Source organism: Pyrgilauda ruficollis, unplaced genomic scaffold (assembly GCF_017590135.1).
Source record: "Pyrgilauda ruficollis isolate IOZ18807 unplaced genomic scaffold, ASM1759013v1 scaffold148, whole genome shotgun sequence".
NCBI classification, from domain to species: domain Eukaryota; kingdom Metazoa; phylum Chordata; class Aves; order Passeriformes; family Passeridae; genus Pyrgilauda; species Pyrgilauda ruficollis.
Window position 1 is genome coordinate 834,189 of NW_024513432.1, and position 20,407 is coordinate 854,595.

The following is a 20,407-nucleotide window of genomic DNA, read 5'->3' on the forward strand; positions in this document are numbered from 1 at the left end:
ATTTTAAGGGAATAGTGGAATTTTCTGTGGAATGCCAGGTGGGAGCTGGCAGAGCTTATCCTTGCTCCCAGCATCCCGCTGCTTGCCAAGGTCTGTGCCACCCCAACGGGCAGCTCTTCCCATCTCCAGCCCAAAGGATTCCGTGTGGGATGGGGCATCTCTGCTCTGCAGCCGGGCTGGGAGAGCTGGGGGTGCTCAGCTGGGGAAAGGAGGGATCCAGGGAGAGCTCAGAGCCCCTTGCAGGGGGCTCCAGGAGAGCTGGGGAGGGACTGGGAACAAGGGATGGATGGAGGGAAAATAATCACCCCCTGCTCTGCCCCGGGGCTGTGGAAGGAGTGCTCCAGAGGGACGGATCCCGCCAGGAATGGTGCAGCAGCAGGGATGTGCTTGGCTGCAGGAAGGCTCTGAGGGTGTGCTGGAAGCTCCTGGCTGGAGAGGAGCAGCAGCTCCATCACCACGGTCCTGTCCCTGCTGCCAGCCTGTGCTGGCCACGGGAACATCCCAGAGATCCTGGGCAGGGTGGGATGAGAGGGCTGGGATGGAGCAGGGTGGGATGGGCAGGGTGGGATGAGAGGGATGGGATGAGAGGGATGGGATGAGCAGGGTGGGATGAGAGGGGTGGGATGAGAGGGGTGGGATGAGCAGGATGCTGAGCACAAGCAGCAGCAATGCTGGAATTCCAAGCTGCCATTTGGAAGGGATCTTGGCCAAAAATCCCCGTGGGGCCTGGATCCCCCCTGCCTGTCCCAGCACGGCGCTGCTCCAAGGCTTCCTGCCACCCCCACGGCCCTCCTGTCCCCCACATCCCCAGGGCTACTCCCATGGGTGCCCCTGCAGCCACCTAGACCCCCCAATCCCGTATTTTCACAGCATTCCCATGGATCTGCTCCCCCCTGCATCCCCAGGGTCCTCCTGCAGGACCACACCCACTGCAGCCCCCTGTCCCCAGGGCCCTGGGCTGTCCCCTCCCTGGGTGTCCCCACCACATTCCTGGGCATCGCCCCCCACGACAGCACAGCCCCTGCACCCCCAGGAACCACATCCCTGAAATCCCTCAGGAACCACATCCCTGAAATTCCCCAGGGACCACATCCCTGAAATCCCCCAGGGGCCACATCCCTGAAATCCCCCAGGGACCACATCCCCAAAATCCCCCCAGGATACCACATCCCTGCATCCCCTCACTCCACCTGTATCCCCGGCTTATCACATCCCTAAAATCCCCCAGGAACCACCATCCCTAAAATCCCCCAGGAACCACCACCCCTAAACCCCCCCATGGTGCCACCTCCCCCCGCATCCCCCCGGCTCCACATCCCGCACACCTTTCCGCATCCCCACGTTATCCCCTCACATCCCCCGCATCCCTCCACGCCCTCCGCATCCCCGCACCCCACGCACCCCTCCCTCCCTCCCTCCCCACCCCGTATCCTCACTCCGCCCCCCCAATCGCGGCTCCCCCCCCGTTCCGCAGCCCAATCAGGGCCGCTCGGAGGAATTCAAACCCCGGCCCCGCAAGCGCCGGCGGTGGCTCCGTTCCGCTCCCCGGCCGGGAAGGCTGCGCCGTGGAGCGGCCGGGAGCGGCGGCGGGGCCGGTCCGGATGGGCTCGGGGAGCGGCGGGGCGGGCGCGGCCCCCGCCCGCCGCCCGGAGCGCAGGTGAGCGGGGAGGAACCGGGGGGAAGCGGGGGGAACCGGGAAAGTTTGGTGGTGGAGCCCCGGGGCTGCACCGGGCACCGCCCGGCCGCGGCTCCGCAGGGGCGGTGCGGGATGCGGGGGGACTCCGCTCCCGGGGCCGTTCCCGGGGCCGTTCCCGGTGCCGGCTGCTCCCGGCCCCGGGTGGGCTCCCTGCGGGGGTGGGGGTCCGGAGAGGTGCGGTGTCCCCGCGGTCGGGGTGCGCCCGGGGGTCTGTGACAGCCTGAGGTGGGGGGGAGAGGGAAAAAAGGGGAATTTTGGGCGGAATATCGCTGTTGGATAAAATCTGGGATGGGCATTTTGGGGAAGAAGAAGTGGAAAACAAGGAATTCCCGCAGCTGCTGCAAAGCCGCTGATTTTGGGGTTCCGCTGTCGGGGAGCAAAGGCGCGGCTGCCGAAGCCCCCGAGCGCTGAGGGGATTTGGGGGTCCCCACCCGGGGTCTGGGAGACGCGGGGAGGGGGGCGGTTTCGGGAAACTTTGGGATGAAACGGAGCCGCTGGGTCCCTGCTGGAGCCGGGGGGTCTGTGCGGGGGCCGGGGGTCCCGCAGAACCCCGGGACAAAGGGCAGAGCCGCGGAGCTGCCCCTTGGAGGAGCCGGGGCCGTTTCACCCTCAGCCCCTCGGGAGGAGCTGGAGCTGCGGGAGCTCTCCGGGAGTGCCGGGGAGTGGCAGAGGGAATTCGGGCAGACTGGGCTCGCTGGAGGCAGTTTTTGCTGCAGAGCCTCGTGTTGCACATGAGATGAAGCTCCAGCAGTGCCAGCTGTGGGATTGCCGGCGCTTTGGGGCTCCCAGAACCCGCTGCCATCCCCTCGTTCCTGCATTCCCGGGGTTCTGCCTCCTCCCAGCTGCTGTTACCGGGCAGGAAGGTGTCCCAGAGCCGAGGGGACTCCGGTGCTGCCCCGCGGTGGCTCCGGCGGTGACCGGGCAGGAGCCGGGGATGGTTTTCCTGGCCAAGGGACGCGGTGGGAGCAGGATGTGCCTGGTTGCTGTGGCAGCACAGCCCCGGCCGCTCCTGGCAGTGCCCAGATCCTCGGGTGAGGCTCAGTTTTACCCTGAGCAGCCCTGGGAGGCTGCCTGGGAACGTGTTCGGGGTCTCTCCCCACGGTTCCTGTGTCAGGAGGGGAAGGGACAGAGGTGGGATCATCCCTGAAATCTGCACGGGTGGAACCCCCGAGCTGCAAATCCCCCCGGGAAATACAGCTGGGCACGAGCACAGGGCCTCAGGCCGGGCCAGGCAGGGCTTAGCTTGGATATTGGGCGAGTTTCTCCACAGAAAAGGTGTCCAGGCGCTGGCACAGCGGCACTGGGGGTGTCCCCATCCCCGCAGGCACCTCAGACCGTGTGGATGTGACACTTGGGGACGGGGGTCGGTGGTGGCCTGGGCAGTGCTGGGAACGGGCTCGACGATCTCGGGGGACTTTTCCAAGGTAAACAATTCCCTGATTCCATAACCTGGCACAGCTCCGGGGCCACCCAGCAGCGCCTGCTGTCCCCATCCACCTGTTGCCGGCGGCCCCGGCCGGGCTGCTCCCGCTGCCGGCGGAACCCGCTCGCCGCCGGGGCCGGGGCAGCGTTCCCGGGGCTCAGCGGGACGGAACGGGCCGTGCCCAGCCCTGCCGGGCCGGCCCGGGGCTGGAGCAGCAGCAGGGCCGTGGGCGGCTGCCGGAAAAACCGGAGCTGGGAGCGGCAGCCGCGGGTCGTGAGCTCCGCGCCTCCCCCGGCGCTGCCACGGTGACAGCAGCGGGTGACAGCAGCGGGTGACAGCAGCGGGTGACAGCCTCGGGCTGGCGGCTCTGAGCTCGCTAGAACTGCCCGCTGCCGGTAAATCCCGAGCCGTGCTTTGGGAGCGGCTGGAAGCGCCGCCGGGCTGGAGCCGCGCTGCCCCCGAACATTCCCCACCAAGTCAAAGGGATGGAGCGGAGCTCCCGAAGGGAACTTCAGGGCCATTAGGCTGCGGCTGCAGCCCAGGGCGGGGCGTTAAACCCGGGATTAAAGGAATAACCAGGGATGGGGAGGGAATTACGGGATGGGAGCGCTCCAGGGGAGGGAAACTGGGATTCAGAGGGGAGCTGGAGGCTGCTTCTGGAAGAAGGAGCTGGAACCTGCAGGGAAGACCTGTGGGGACCCAAAAGAGGGATCTGGAGTGGGTCTGGAATTGTTGATCCCTGTTGTGCCTGGCTGGTGGGACAGAACCTGCCCGTTCCCATTCCAGCCAGGGACCCACCAGACCATTCCACGGCCACCCTGCTGAGGGATTCCGTGGTGTGGGAAGGGCAGATGCTGCTGGGAAGCTGGGACGTGCCTGAGGTGCAGAGCTGGAGCCAGGGAAGCTGCCAGGGTCGGGCAGCACAGCTGTGCCCATGGAATTTTACATCCTCCCAAGCCCTTGTGTGCCCTTCCCTTCCTGGCCTGGCAGACCTTGGTGCCTGCCAGGTCTCTACATCCCAACCACCCAGGCAGAACCTCCATCAGGGGAGGATTTTTGGAATCCAAACCTTTCTTTGGAAGCACATTTGGCTTCCTCTGGAATTCCCCAGTCCTTGGGAATGGTTTGGAGCAGAGAGCCCTGAGCCCACAGGACAGCAACAGCTTTGTGGTCATGGAGAGGAGCAAACTCCTGGGTGCTCCCAGAGAGGCAGGGCAGGAGCTACTGGGTGCTCTTCCAGCCTGGAATGGGCCTGGGACAGTGGGAGGTGTCCCTGACCCCATTCCACGGTCCCACAGCTCCCTTGGTGGTGTCCCCGTGTGAGCAGAGGTGGCTTTGCCATCCCAGCCTCACTGTCCCCACTGCCCTGGGGCTCCTGGCCAGCCCAGCCCGGGGGGATGAGGGATCCTCTGGGCTGGGAGAGCTCTTGCTGTGGTGCCAGCTCATGGAATCCAGCTGGAAAATCCCTGGATCAGCCCCACGGAGCTGCCCGGGGTGGGAAGGGTTCCTCGGGGCTCCTCAGGCCGGAGACTCCGGTGCCTGAATTCCCGGGATCTCCCGCAGCCCCTCTGCATTGCAGGGCTGGGAGTTTCTCTCTAATTGTGCCTGTGCTAACGAAGGGATTAAGGCCTGGGAGGGCGAGCGGTGCCGGCCAAATTCCCCTCCCTGCTCCAGGGCTGGTGTTTTGTAACGCTGGGGCTGGGCCACGAGTCCCCAGCAGCTGCTGAGCCTTCCCGGGGCTGTGGGATGAGGGAACACCTGGATGGAGCCGAGCACTCCCTTCTCCCTGGATTCCCCGTGCTCCAGCAGGGATGGGGATGGGCTGCAGGGAAGGGGAGAGCTGGGGGATGCTCTGTCTCTCGTGGAAGGAGCAGCTGCTCTCTGCTGGACCCCACGGAGCTGCTCCATCCATGGGCTCCTCTTCTTTCCAGGCCAGGAGCTCCTGGGATGCACCCAAGGCTCCAGGAAGGGAGGGAGCTGGACCTGGAGCCGCTGCCAGGACCAGGGGATGGAGTAAACACATGGATTCTCCAGAGCTGTGCAGGACAGGGGCATCGGGAGCATTCCCTGAGAGCAGCAGGGAGGGAGCCTTGTCCCCAGGGGACCTGCTGTCCTGCCAGGCTCGGGGCAGACGCCGGCCCTGGAGGGGATCCCGGCCCCAGCCCAGCCCGGCCCGGCTGCCAAGGTGCTTCCAGGAATGCCTCCCTCCACTGGGGCATGGCAGCGACACAAATCAGGCAGTGATGGAGAGTGCTTGGCACTGGCATGGCACAGAATGTCCTGGCACGGGCGGGGACAGGCGGGACCGGGCTGGGATCCTGGCACGGGGCCGGAGCCTGGAGCCACGGGAGCTGCAGGGCTGGGGGAGCTCGGATCCCCGGGCAGGACGGGGGGTCCCGGCTGCAGAGGGACAATCCTGTCCCCCTGTCTGTCCCTGCCTGGCATGGGGAGAGCAGGAAGTGTTCCAGCAGGGGGATGAGAGGATTTGGGGTCTGGTGCTCTGTCCCTCCTGCCCTGTCCCGTGTGTGCCACTCACCCCAGCCCAGATATTCCTGGCCCTGGGGAAGCCATGGAGGAGCCTTTGGGTGATCTGAGAGATGGGGATGGGCTGGAGGGACCCTGCTGGGATTTAGGACCCTGCTGGGATTTAGGACCCTGCTGGGATTTAGGACCCTGCTGGGATCTGGACCCTGCTGGGATCAGGACCCTGCTGGGTCTGTGGCCATTCCTGGTTTCCCTGATCCTGCCCATCCCACAGCACATCCCTGGAGCAGAGTCTGCATCCGGGGAGCCTCAGGAAGCTCAGGGCAGCCCCTCTGATCCACCAGCAGCTCCCAGGTCCTTTCCCTGCCTGGTTTGCTCCAAGTGCTGGGAACCGTGGCCAGGTTTGCTCAGGACCCTCCCTGAGGGAAGCAGGAATGGGATCCCCCGGCTCCCCGCAGCCCTGAGCCTCCCGAGGGTGGATAAAATCACCGGGAGTTCTCAGCATGGGAACGGCATCGATTTCCGGGAGCTGAGCCCTGGCCCTGCCATCGATCTGCATTTTTATCAGCTCATCTCGGTGACGGGAGCGGCTCTGGCACTGCGGGGGAGGAGAGGAGGAGGAGGAGGAGCAGCTCTGCTCTGGGGGTGCTGCTGGTGGTCCCTCAGCTCCTCAGGGCTCCTGCTCGGTCCTGCAGTGCCTGGAGGGATGGAGGGAACGAGGGATGAAAGGGAATGAGGGATGGAAGGGATGCAGGGAGGGAGGAATGAGAGATGCAGGGATGGAGGAATGAGGGGGATGAAGGATGGAGGAATGGAGGGAATGAGGGATGGAGGGAAGGAAGGAATGAGGGATTCAGGGATGGAAGGAATCAGGGATTCAGAGATGGAAGGAATCAGGGATGCAGGGATGGAGGAATGGAGGGAATGAGGATGGAGGGATGCAGGGATGGAAGGAATCAGGGATGGAGGGAATGAGGGATGGAAGGAATCAGGGATGCAGGGATGGAGGGATGCAGGGATGGAGGGAATGAGGGATTCAGAGATGGGGAAGGAAGGAATGAGGGATTCAGGGATGGAAGGAATCAGGGATTCAGAGATGGAAGGAATCAGGGATGCAGGGATGGAGGAATGGAGGGAATGAGGGATGGAGGGAAGGAAGGAATGAGGGATTCAGGGATGGAAGGAATCAGGGATTCAGAGATGGAAGGAATCAGGGATGCAGGGATGGAGGAATGGAGGGAATGAGGGATGCAGGGATGCAAGGAATGAGGGATGCAGGGATGGAAGAAATCAGGGATGGAGGGAATGAGGGATGCAGGGATGGAGGGAATCAGGGATGCAGGGATGGAAGGAATCAGCCATGCAGGGACGTTCTCCAGGTCAAATCGCTCCCCAGGGAGAGAGGCTGGGACACTTGTTGTGCTTTTCAGAAGGACGTGGACCCAATCCAGCCAGGCTTTGCTTTCCCTCTCCACCTCCCTCTCCTGCTCCCGTTTGCCTCTGAACTGGGTGGGTGGAGGGGCCGAATAATCCCGGAGAATTCCCGGGGCTTCGGGGGTCGCTCTTGCCACCCCTGGAATTCCTTGACGACAACAATCAGCCCGTGCTGGCCCTGGGAAATCCTTTTCCCTGGGCCGGGGAGCACTTTGCATTCCAGGGCAGGGAGAGCTCGGGCCGGGCTGGCCCCTCCAGCCCTGGCTGCTCCCCTGGCGTGGCAGGAGCTCTGGGATCCCGTCTGGAGAGCTCTGGGATCCCGTCTGGAGAGCTCTGCGGGGTCAGCCCTGGCCTCAACCCCTGCTTGGACCTTCCCGGGGGCAGACCTGGACCTTCCCAAGTCCAGACGTGGATTTGGGATGTTCTCCCTGCTCAGCCTCTGCTGCCTTCCCAGCCTGGGTTTTATGGGGCTGGGAGCACCCGGGGACAGCAGGAGGGTCCAGGGCTGGCACTGGGTGGGATTCAAGGTCCCCCCAACCCAGCCCAGCCCAGTCTGGAATTCTGTGACAGGAGCAAAGCTGGACAGGCTGGGATCGGCGATCCCACCCTTGTGCTTTTCCAGCCCGGATTATTTTGGGGGAATTCAGCTCCGTGATGCACTCAGAGCCTCGGCGGCTGCTCCGGGTGTTGGAGCACGTGGAGGGCGCCTCCCGCCCAGGAATGATTAAAAAAACCCTTTAATTGCAGCACCGGAGTTCCTCGGAGCTGAGTCTTTGCCCATTTGCTCAATAATTCATGGCAGAGCCCGGTAATTAAATGCTAAAGACCCGATTTGCCTGGCATTGTTTGCAGTTCCACTGCTGCTTGAATGCAAGAAATTACCGAGTCATTTAATTGGTAATTAAAAGTAATGATTGCTTCCCATGCTCCAGGAATTACTCAGCATTTCTGGGGTTGTTTGCACACAGCAGAAACGCCCTCCCTGTTTTCCAGGCTGAATTCCTGTAAACTTATGCTTGGATTTGTGCTGAGGGAAGCCTCGTGCTGCCCCATCCTCTTTTAATGGCTCATAAAGGCCGGGAAAAATGCAAATTAACACAAAATGAGGCAGCAGGGGCTGCCCGTGGGAAACTCCTGGGTTTGATCCCTGTCCCCTTCCCAGGCTCTCCCACTGCACGTGGCCTTGGCTGGGTGGGTCTGGGGGAGTTTGGAATGTCCCGGTGCTTTTGGGGCTGGATTTGGGATAAGGGAATGTGGGGCTGTATTTATAAATATTCCATCCCTTAAACCGTGCACGGGCAGGGCCCTGGGGAAGTTGGAAACCCCCGGGAGGGGCTGGAGCTGACATTTCCCACATCCTCAGGGAATGCTGCCCCAGCCTCGGACGGGATTGCAATTCCTAAATTGGGGCCAGGGAATAATTTCCATATTTTTGTGCAGAGCCCTGGAGCTGAGCGTGGCTGTGCCATGCAGAACTCCAGGCACGGATAACCTTTGCTTATTCCCAGCCTGGAGTTACCCTGAGCTGGTTTTTTTGCTGCCTAAGCCCTTCCCTGCCCTTTCCTGCTCTGATTCCCAAATCGCCGGCTCTGGAGGCATCTCGGAGCCAGAATGTGAATTAATAATGTGCTAAGAAAATAAAGACACTTCAACAGCCTTTAAATCAAGGGGAACAGCCTGTTAAAGGCTTTGGACAAATCCCATTACTTTGTGTGCAGTTTTAGGGCTGGCAGGAATAAATCTCCCAGCAATTTATGGATGGTGACAAATTCTTTCAGGAAGAGCCGGCCCAGGGGATGCTCCTCGTTATCCAGAGATGCTCTGCAGGAGTTATGGAGCAGACTGATGTGTCCCACTGGGAGTGGCAGCACAATTTGTGGCCTCTGGGTCACCTGTCTGCCATCAAAATCCATTTTGGAGCCTGGGATGTCCCTCCCTGGGCTCTGGAGCAGAGCTGGGGTGACAGGACCAGAGCAGCAGGAGGGGACAGGGGCTGGGAGTTTCCTGATGTGGATGCATGGCAAGGAAAGGGGGATCAAGGAATTTTGTGGCTCTGGAGCTGCTCAAGCCTCTCCTGGGGTGGCTGCAGGGAACTGGACCCTGCTGGTGTCACCGTGTCCCCAGAGCTCCCTGTCCCCTGCCCCAGGACTGACCCCTCTGTCACTCCCGTTTTTGGTGTCACAAACCTCTCTGGCTCGACCAGGAAAGGCTGCTTTGGATGGAAAACTATTGGAATTTGGTTGGGATTGTCCACAGCCCTGGGCTCCTGTCTGGGGACACTCAGGGCTCCCTGGGAATTGGGGTTTCCTCCCTGTGTTTGCCTGACCCTGGAAATTCCTGCTCTGGGAATTTCCTTTTCCTCTTTTCCCCTTTGGAGCATCCAAAGGACCAGGACTGCCCTGGTGCCCTCCCCCCAGAGGTTCAGGGAAGCTGCAGGGGCTGGGATTCTGTGCAGGGAGAGCAATCAGGGAACAGCTCAGGTGTGAAACATCCCTCACCTGGCCAGGAGAGCTCTGCGGGGCCGGGCTTGGCTCGGGAAGGGGCAGCGAGCTGGAATTCTCTGCTTGAGCAGGGGAGCCTGGAAAGGACAGGACAGGACAGTCCCTTCCCTCAGAGTCACCAGGAAATGTTGGGAATGAGGCCTCAGCCCTCGGGAAGGGGCATTGAGTCCCCCTCAGTGCTGCCCAGGAGGGGTGGGAGGGAACCCCAGCAGTGCCAGGGGTTCTGGGAGAGCTTTGGTGTCACCCAGAATAATCATGGAATTGGATAAAACCTCCAAGGCCATCGAGCCCAACCATCCCCAGCCCTGCCAAGGCCACCCCTGTCCCCAAGTGCCACATCCCCGTGGCTTTAACCCCTGCAGGAATGGGAATCCAGCCCGTTCCGAGGCCTGCCCACCCTTTCCATGGAGGAATTTCTCCTCCTGCAGCCGCCCAGGCTCCCAAGAGGTCCAAGGTGATTTTATTTCACAAATGGTTTTCCCCCCAGCCACGGGCAATGTTTTTTTGCCTGGAACTGGAGCAGCCAAGTGTGGGATTGTCCTCCAAGCAGGAACAGTCACTCGGTGCCACAGGGCTGTACCCAGAGCAGCCAGTGCAGGCTCCACAGATCCCTTTGTCAGCACAAAAAAGGGCTCAGATCCTGCCGGAGGTTTCTGGCATTTTGTAGGGAAGGGAGCTGAAATTGGAGAAACACTCGGATTTCCCTCTCCCCACCCTGCAGGGCTGAGTGTGGGACAATGCAAAGGCTGAACCTCGTTTCATTATCCAGCAGGAAGCAGCTCCTTTCCTGCCTCCACCTGGAATTTCTTCAGCATCCCCCAAAGCCCAGATCCCCCTGAGGCTGCAGCTCCAAATCCCAGCTCTGAGGCAGGGCTGGGATTGATATTCCTGCATGCCAGAATTCCTGAATATTCCTGAATCCCTGTGCCTCAGGGCACCTCTGTCCCCAGCTTTTTGTGTCCTGAGAGGAACAACTCCTCAGCACGAGGATCTCCTCCAGCTCTGAGAGCCTTCCAAGGAGAGAAGGCAGAGTGGGAAGCTCCACTCAGCAGCTCCCACAAGGATTTATCCCTCTTTATCAAGGACTTTCTCCTTTATCAAGGACTTTCTCCTTTACCAAGGACTTCAGGAGAGGCAGAGGAATTTTGAGACTAAAGTCTTGAAATTAAACTTGAATTAAAGCGATGAATCCCAGAATGGCTTGGGGTGGGAGGGACCTCAAAGCTCCTCCAGTCCCATCCATGTCCCAGGGTGCTCCAAGCCCTGTCCAGGCTGGCCTTGGGCACTGCCAGGGATCCAGGGATGGATGGATGGATGGATGGATGATGGATGGATCCATGGGTGGATGGATGATGGACGGATGGATGATGGGTGGATCCATGGATGATAGAGGGATGGATGATGGATGGATCCACGGATCCATGGATGGATGGAAGGTTGGAGAGGGAGGCACTGAGGGACCTTTGGCCACATTTGGGCTTTGGGCACAGGGACAGAGGATGGATTTTTCCAGAGGAACTCTGGGAACTGCCAGTTCCCACACCAGGCTCCAGTGGCTCTTCCAGGAGCAGGTGGGAAGGAGACCTTCAGGAATTGTCCATCCATACGAGCAAAGCAATTTCAATTTGCCCCTGCTGAGGCTGCCCAGTGCCCCGGGCACCGAGCATTCCCTGTGCTGCTGGAGTGTGGAAAACTGCCCGTGGGCACCTCCCAGAAACCCCCCCTCCACCAGAACCGAGCCTGGCACAGCAGGAAAGCACGAGGCTGTTTCCAAATATTCCCAAGGAATTTTCCCTGCGGGAAGGGGACGCGGGAGCTGCAGCTCTCTGATCCCAAAAAGCTGCATCCCTGCAGGAAGGTGCCTGTGACCCCAGCTGTGAGCCCAGCGTGTCCCTGAGGCTGATCCTGGTCCCAGTGCCACGAGCAGGGGGGGCTGTGCCTGCCTGGGAATCCTGGAGCACCCCTGGACAGACACGGACACGCCGGGGACAGTCCTGGACCTCGGGGGGACAGGGCTGCAGGAACTTCCCGGGATCAGCAGGATGGATTTTGGGATCACAGGGCTGCAGGAACTTCCAGGGATCAGCAGGATGGATTTTGGGATGCAGGAGCTTCCCAGGGGTCAGAGCAGTTTTTTGGGATGCAGGAGCTTCCCAGGGATCAGAGCAGATTTTTTGGGATGAAGGAACTTCCCAGGGGTCAGAGCAGATTTTTTTGGGATGCAGGAGCTTCCCAGGGGTCAGAGCAGTTTTTTGGGATGCAGGAGCTTCCCAGGGATCAGAGCAGATTTTTTGGGATGAAGGAACTTCCCAGGGGTCAGAGCAGATTTTTTTGGGATGCTGGAGCTTCCCAGGGTTCAGAGCAGATTTTTGGGATGCAGGAGCCTCCCAGGGATCAGCAGGGAGGCTTTTGGGATGCAGGAGCTTCCCAGGGGTCAGAGCAGTTTTTTGGGATGCAGGAGCTTCCCAGGGATCAGCAGGGAGGTTTTTGGGATCACAGGGATGCAGGAGCTTCCCAGGGATCAGAGCAGATTTTTTGGGATGAAGGAACTTCCCAGGGGTCAGAGCAGATTTTTTTGGGATGCAGGAGCTTCCCAGGGGTCAGAGGAGATTTTTGGGATGCAGGAGCCTCCCAGGGATCAGCAGGGAGGCTTTTGGGATGCAGGAGCTTCCCAGGGGTCAGAGCAGATTTTTGGGATGCTGGAGCTTCCCAGGGGTCAGAGCAGATTTTTGGGATGCTGGAGCTTCCCAGGGGTCAGAGCAGATTTTTGGGATGCAGGAGCTCCCCGGGGGATCAGAGGGGATTTTTGGGGAGCGCAGGGTGCGGAGCCGGGGCGGGGGCGCCGCTCAGCCCCAGAGCCCGAGCACTCCCACGGTCTGGCTTTCCCAGGCAGGCGCCTCAGGAAACTTCTCCGGCTCCGATTGCTGCGCTCCACCTTTTATTCTAATTGATTCCGCATCGCCATAGGAACCCGCTCCGGCGGCAGCGAGCGCCGCCGCTCCCGGGGCTCCGGGGATGGCCGGGGATGGAGCGGCGAGCCCGGGGCAGCCAGGTACCGCATCCCGGGGGGCAGAGCTGGCAGCCCGGGACCCCCAGCCCGCACCGCTGGGTGGGCTCGGGGGCTGGCAGCCAGGGAATGTTCCAGTGGTGCCGTCCGGGAGGGTGGAGAGGGCAGGCGGGCGGGATTTGGGGTGGGAACAGGGTTGGATGGGGTTGGGAGAAGGGTCCTTGGCAGGGTCAGGGGTCTCAGAGCCTGGGATTTGGGGAAATCCATCCCTGCTTGGCTGGGGCTGGGCTGAGCCTTCCCGGGGCTGCTCCTGAACGGGATGGGACATCCCAGACACTCCGTGGGGCTGTTCCTCTCGGATCTCCCTGGATCCGGGCTCCGTCTGCCCCAAACTGCTGGATCCAGGCAGGATTCCAGCCTGGGGGAGCTCCATGGCTTGGGAGAGGGGCTGGAGCCCCCCAGCATCCACAGGCTGCTCCAGCAGGGAATGCCCCACCTGGAGGAGACCCTGGGAGCAGCTTTGGGACGTGAGGGGACTCCAGACATCCAAGGAATCCTGACGAGGCTCAGGATCCTCCCTGGGCATGTCCAGACCCAGGGCAGGATCTCTCCTGGATCCCTTTGTCCGTCCCTCAGGGCTGGGGCATGGAGAGGGAGCCCCTGGATCCTGCTGGGTCCTTGGGAAGGGCTGGCACTGCCTGGTCCTGGCTTTGCCCGCTTCTCCAGGGTGGGATGGAGCTGCTGGAGGGGCAGGGGGGGCTCAGCACCCCCCAGGCAGGGACAGCGTGGGAAGAAGGGTCTGGCCCTGGCAGGGAATAACAGGGAAGCTGGGAAGGGGAGCTGGACCCCAGTGATCCCAGTGGATCCCAGTGATCCCAGTGGATCCCAGTGATCCCAGTGGATTCCTGGCATGGGGAACCCCTTTACTCCTGCTGGGCCTGGGGAGAAGCCCTTGGGGCAGCCACAGGCAGGAGCAGATTCCAGGGATAAACACAGCTAAACAGGGATAAAATCAGGATAAAATCAGGATAAAATCAGGATTGTCCCAGCCCCATAAAACAGGGGAACAGCCCTGTGCTCTCCAGGAGCTCACACCCTGCTTTGACTGGGGCACAGACCCCTGGGGCTGGGGCCAGCTCCGTGTCCTGGGCTTGGATCCCCTTGGAAGTTCAGGTTTCCCTGGCAGAGCCCCTGGATGTGCTCCAGAGGCAGCCAGGCCCCGTCCCAGCAGCAGCATTTACTGAAAAAGGCAATGCAGAGGCTCCAGGAGCTGCGGGGGGAGCAGCAGGCTGTCCAGAGGGGCACGGAGCTGCCTCTGTCCCAAATTCCCAGGAAATCCAGAGCACAGAGCCACGCATGGGCTGGAAGGGCCCAAATTCCACCCAATTCCACCCAATTCCACCACCCCAGGCTGCTCCAGCCTGCCCTTGGACCCATCCAGGGCTGGAGCAGCTCTGGAACCCCCAATGATGAAAAGGCAACACATCCCAAAAGGGAACAAATCCTTTATTTTCAGGATAAATAATATTTAATACAAACAATATCTAAATGATAGGAAGACATGTATTATTAATACCTAAATAAATAATACCAGGCTTACCAATTAGCAGGAATTTTTCTCTTTTCTCCTAACTGTGCCTGATCCTCCCTGGATTTGGGACCTGAGCCAGTTGGGCCTCTCCAGGATTTATTTGTTTGTTTGTTTATTTATTTATTTATTTATTGCTGTCCTGAGCACCACAAAGGGGAATTATTTAACCCAATATATCCGTGGGAATCACGGAGAGAGGTTTAGGCTGGATGTTGGAAGAATTCCTCCATGGAAAGGGGTGGACTCCCCATTCCCAGGGGGATTTAGGATCTTGTGGGTGTGGCACTTGGGGACAGGGTCAGTGGTGGCCTTGGGATTGCTGTGTCTTGCCCTTCCCCATGGATAATGGGTATTGGATTTTGGATACTGGGTATTGGATTTTGGGTATTGGGTATTGGATGTTGGATAAATTGGATTTTGGGTATTGGATATTGGGTATTGGATATTGGGTATTGGGTGTTGGATATTGGATATTGGGTATTGGATATTGGGTGTTGGGTACTGGGTATTGGGTATTGGATATTGGATTTTGGGTATTGGATATTGGACACTGGGTATTGGATATTGGATTTTGGATTTTGGGTATTGGATATTGGGTATTGGATATTGGGTATTGGATATTGGATTTTGGATTTTGGGTATTGGATGTCGCTGCCAGGGAGGGCAGGGGATGCTCCTGAGCTCTCCCAGGGAGATGTTGGTTTTTTTTTTTTTTTTTTTTTCCTGGAGCCTGGATTTTCTGGAGCCTGAATTCAGGCTCCAGGATGCTGCAAGGGGATTTTTGGGTGGACATTCCAGGGGGGATGGTGTGGATGTTGCAGGGGGGATGGTGTGGATATTCCAGGGATATTGATGTGGACATTCCAGGGGGGATGGTGTGGATGTTCCAAGGGATGTTGATGTGGATATTCTAGAGATGGTGGTGTGGATGTTGCAGGGAGATTGGTGTGGATGTTTTCCCTGGGGCGATGGTGTTGTGGATGTTCTCCTGAGGGGGTGGTGTCAATGTTCTCCCAGGGAGGATGACGTGGATGTTTTCCCAGGGAGGTTGTCATGGATGTTCTCCCAGGAATGTTGGTGTGGATATTGCAGGGATATTGATGTGGATGTTCCAGGGAGGTTGATGTGAATATTCCAGAGACTTTGGTGTGGATATTCCATGGACGTTGGTGTGGATATTCCAGGAATGTTGGTGTGGATATTCCATGGACATTGGTGTGGATATTCCATGGTCTTTGGTGTGGATATTCCAGGGTCTTTGGTGTGGGTATTCCATGGATGTTGGTGTGGATATTCCATGGTCTTTGGTGTGGATTTCTCCCGTGCTGGCCTGGGACCTCTGGGAATTGCAGAGGTGTCCCGGGATGTGCTGCTGTGCTCCCTGCAGTGGCCACAGCCCTTTTAACCCTGTCCCTGTTCTCTCTGTCCCTCCCACAGCCCCAGACAGCCGGACCCCAGCTCGGTGACGGGGCTGTGCCTGGCCCTGCTCCTGTCCCCACGCCGCTGCAGCCAGGTGGGTGCCCCTGTTCCCTCGGGAATCGGCTCCCTCTGCTCCAAACCCGGGGAAGCAGCAGCTGGGCACGAGTCCCCAGCAGGAATGAGCCCCCCTGTCCTTGCTGAGTCCATCCTGGGACAGCTCCAGGCCCCACCCCGAGCAGCCCCTGCGTCCTTTTTGGTGGGGATCACCTGGGATTTGGGCTTCCAAAGGGTCCCTCAGCACCAGCCTGGGTCTCTCCCGGGATTGCTGGGGATTCATGGTCAGAGGAGCAGCCTCTGCACAGCACCTGGAGCTGCCCACCCGTGCCTTGAGCCCTCACGAGCGGCTTCCTGAGCTTGCCAGAAATCCAGAACTCCCTGAGCAGCTCCCTGGGCCTGCTGCTGCATCCCAGGGCTGGTTCCTCCTCCCCAACCATCCCTGCTTTCCCCACATCCCATTCCTCTTCCTTCACCATCTGTTTTAACACGTCCAACTCCTCCTCCTTCACCATCTCTGCTTCCCCCACACCCAATTCCTCCTCCCTCACCATCTCTGCTTCCCCCACACCCAATTCCTCCTCCTTCACCATCTCTGCTTCCCCCACACCCAATTCCTCCTCCCTCACCATCTCCCCATGCCCGTACCCCATCCGTGCTCCCTCACCCCATCCCTGCTCCCTCACCACCTCTGCTTTTCCCCCCAGGAGCTCTGGGCTCTCCCAGGAGCCCATCCCGAGGGGTTGCCCATGGAATAGGTGCTTTTCCAGGCGCCTGGGCACAGCGGGAGGCTGAAGTTGGTTGCCCCGGGGCACCCGAGCTCGCCGTGCCCTGGAGCCCCCGGCCTCTGCCATGAATGATGCATCCACCATGGATTATGAACTGCTCTCCCCGTCCCTGGTGGAGCACCCCGCCGGCGCCGCGGGCATGGACGCCGAGCAGAAAACTGTCTTTGCCTTCGTCATCTTCCTCCTGGTGTTCTTGGTGATGCTGATGGTGCGCTGCTTCCGCATCCTGCTGGACCCCTACAGCCGCATGCCCGCCTCCTCCTGGACGGACCACAAGGAGGGCTTGGAGAGGGGCCAGTTCGACTACGCCCTGGTGTGAGGGGAGCCCGGGGTGGGCTCCGGGTCCCCTCCCCGCGCTGGCCCCGGCCCCGGCCCCCCCTCCCTCCGCGGTGCTCCCCGCAGGGATGCTCCGGGCAGGGGGGCTGGCAGGGGGCTGCGGCCCCGGGGAGGTTTTCTAGGGGTTTCTCTCTTTTCTAAGCACTTTTCGGTTCTCTTGGCAGCCCGCGGGACGCTGGGGGCTGGACGGGGCTCGGGCTCCGCGCGGGCCCCTCTGCCCCTCGTGCCCCCGGGCACGGCGGAGGGGACGGGACGGGGCATGGCGGGACCTGCCCCCGGCCCGCGGGACCCCTGGGCTGGGCTCTGCCCGGTGCCAGACCCGAGCTTTGACCCCTCCTGCCCCCCCGTGCCCCCCGGCGGTGCCCCCCGGGGATGCCCCCGTGCTCCAGTGCGTGTCTGTGTGTCCTGTAGCTGAGCTGTGTCCGTCAGGGGTTTCTCGGCACCAGCCCCCAGTGCTGGCTTTGTTCCTCTCTGTGCCAGTCCCCAGCACCCCAAAAGGGAGGGGAGGGTGGAGACCCCCCCCTGTGCAGCCCCCCTTGGCCTCCAGCCCTTTCCCCTCCCCTCTGTCCCTGCCCAGCTGGTGACAACGCAGCGAGGGGCAGTCCTGGGGACACCAGGACGGGTCAGGGGTCCCCAAAACCCCAGGGGGAGGCTCCTGGGCCAGCACGGCGCTGGCAGCGCCCCGAGCATCCCTGCTGGGGTGCCCGGCCCTTCCGCGGCTCTGGCAGGGCTCTGGAAGTGCCGAGGGGCGAGCGGGGGAGCTGCGGGTGGCCCCGGGGCTGCCAGAGGCCGAGCTGGCAGCGGGAGGGTTCGTGCCAAGGGATTTGGGCCCGGGAGGGGTGGAAACCTCGCCCCCCCCGCCATGGAAATAAAGCAGCACCGTGCCGACCCCAGCCGGCTCCTGCTCCGCTCTGTGACGCGTCCGGGAGGGGAACGGACCCTCCCCAAATGCTGGCAGTGACCAGCAGGACACGGGGACACAGCCCGGTCCGGCACAGATCCCCTCGCACGCACGGAGCTGTCCCAGGACATTTTCCGGCTGGCCGAGCTCCCGTTTGTCCCTGCCCGGTTCTGTCCCCTCTCTCCCGGTTCTGTCCCCTCTCTCCCCGTTCTGTCCCCTCTCTCCCGGTTCTGTCCCCTCTCTCTCCCGGTTCTGTCCCCTCTCTCCCGGTTCTGTCCCCTCTCTCCCGGTTCTGTCCCCTCTCCCGGCCCGGTGCCGCAGTCCCGCCCGCCCTCTGCTGGCACCGGGCTCCGTCTGCGCTGGCAGCCGGGAAGCGCTTCCAAAAACCGGGAATATCAGCCTGGAAGGAGCGTCTGGGCTCCAGCCCTGCCATGGCAGGGACACCTCCCACTGCCCGGGCACTGCCAGCCCCAGCTGCTCTGGGAATTCCATCCCAGCCCCTCACAGCCTGGAATTCCTTCCCAATACCCACCCAAATTCCCCCGCTCCCGTGTGAAGCCATTCCCTGTGTCCTCTCCCTCCATCCTTGTCCCCAGTCCCTCCCCAGCTCTCCCTGGAGCCTTCTCCAGGCTGGACAATCCCAGTTCTGCCTCCAAGGAATCCTTCTCCAGGCTGGACAATCCCAGTTCTGCCTCCAAGGAATCCTTCTCCAGGCTGGACAATCCCAATTCTGCCTCCAAGGAAGCTCCAGGTCGGAGCTGGGCTGGCCCAGTCTGTGCCCACACAAAGACACAGCCCCACTTAACCCAAAATAATTTTATTGTTGCCGTTGCTTCTGATACAAAAAAGGAATTCCACAAAGAGCCACCTCTCTGTGCGGGACAAAGGGCACAGGTTTGGGGTTTCAACACTTTCCCCCCAAAAAAACCAACCAGCAAGAAATGTCAATATAAAACAAATTAAAAAAAAAAAAAAAAAAAAAAAAAAAAAAAAAAACCAAAAAAAAAAAAAAAACAACCAAAAAGAAAAACCCAGAAAACAAACCAAAACACCACACCAGAGAGGAGGAGAGGAAACTGAGCTTTGAGACTTTGGCTCAACACACGCACACAAACCCAGCTCTGCTAATTTATTATTATTATTATTAATACTTTTTGGATTTTGGTTTTTCTTTTTTTTTTTTTTTTTTCTTAAAAAAAGCACCTGTCGGAAAAAACAAACCAAAAATAATAATTAAAAAAAAAATAAACCAAAAAAAAACAATCCCAAACATCAGGCCACCCATCCTGTCACAAGCTCTGGGACTCTTGTAAAATCCAGAGTCTGGAGCTGCTTTGAAGAGTTTTCAAGTTTGCCTGGAGCCCCGATACAGTAAACACACACATCCCCCACCCCAGAGAAATTCCCACCCCTCCAAAAACAGGGAAAGCTACAGGAAAATGCACTCCTGACAGCACCGAGCCAGCATTCCTTTGGTGGTTTTCCATAAATATGGGAGGGTGGAGAGATACAGTGCAGAACGCTGGCCAGGAACCAGCACCCAGGAGGCATTTCCGTGGGAATGAGCACCTTTATCCCGGGAATGAGCACCTTTATCCCGGGAAAGAGAATCTTTTATCCTGGGAATGAGCACCTTTATCCCGGGAATGAGCACCTTTTTCCCGGGAAAGAGAATCACCAAAAATAATAATTAAAAAAAAAAATAAACCAAAAAAAAACAATCCCAAACATCAGGCCACCCATCCTGTCACAAGCTCTGGGACTCTTGTAAAATCCAGAGTCTGGAGCTGCTTTGAAGAGTTTTCAAGTTTGCCTGGAGCCCCGATACAGTAAACACACACATCCCCCACCCCAGAGAAATTCCCACCCCTCCAAAAACAGGGAAACCTACAGGAAAATGCACTCCTGACAGCACCGAGCCAGCATTCCTTTGGTGGTTTTCCATAAATATGGGAGGGTGGAGAGATACAGTGCAGAACGCTGGCCAGGAACCTGGGAATGAGCACCTTTATCCCGGGAATGAGCACCTTTATCCCGGGAAAGAGAATCTTTTATCCCGGGAATGAGCACCTTTTATCCCGGGAATGAGCACCTTTTATCCCAGGAATGAGCACCTTTATCCCGGGAATGAGCACCTTTATCCCGGGAAAGAGAATCTTTTATCCTGGGAATGAGCACCTTTTATCCCAGGAATGAGCATCTTTTATCCTGGGAATGAGCACCTTTATCCCGGGAATGAGCATCTTTTATCCTGGGAATGAGCACCTTTATCCCGGGAAAGAGAATCTTTTATCCTGGGAATGAGCACCTTTATCCTGGGAATGAGCACCTTTTATCCCAGGAATGAGCATCTTTTATCCTGGGAATGAGCACCATTATCCTGGGAATGAGCACCTTTTGTCCCGGGAATCAGCACTTTTAGTCCCAGGAATTAATCAGCGCCTTTCATCCCGGCTTGGTGGAGAGCTGCAAAGGATTCCTGCAAACCCAGGGAATGGCCCTGCAGGGATCAGCTGGGAGAGGCAGGAGGGGAAGCCCAGCCGGGCAGAAGGGGCTGCAGACCCCCCAGAGCAGAGCGTCATCCCCAGAGGTGCTGACCCCACGGGGACAGTCCCCATGGCTGACCCCAGGGACATTCCATGTGTCTGATCCCAGGGATATTCCCATGGCTGATCCCAGGGACATTCCCCGTGGCTGACCCCAGGGACATTCCCCATGGCTGACCCCAGGGACATTCCACGTGTCTGATCCCAGGGACATTGCCCATGGCTGA

At 59.6% G+C, this 20,407-nt stretch overlaps 1 protein-coding gene across 2 annotated transcripts; it reads left to right on the forward strand.

The window, feature by feature from the left end:
- Positions 1–1,629: 1,629 nt before the first annotated feature.
- CTXN1 (cortexin 1) lies at positions 1,630–17,626 on the forward strand. Of its 2 annotated transcripts, none has more exons than XM_041460728.1 (3): positions 1,630–1,657; positions 15,574–15,649; positions 16,317–17,626. In XM_041460728.1, exon 3 carries the CDS (start codon positions 16,462–16,464, stop codon positions 16,714–16,716), a length of 255 nt encoding a protein of 84 aa, XP_041316662.1. In that variant the 5' UTR covers positions 1,630–1,657; positions 15,574–15,649; positions 16,317–16,461; the 3' UTR covers positions 16,717–17,626. The 2 variants fall into 2 exon arrangements, with proteins under 2 accessions (XP_041316662.1, XP_041316663.1); XM_041460729.1 differs by lacking the exon at positions 1,630–1,657 and adding an exon at positions 12,479–12,590.
- Positions 17,627–20,407: the final 2,781 nt, after the last annotated feature.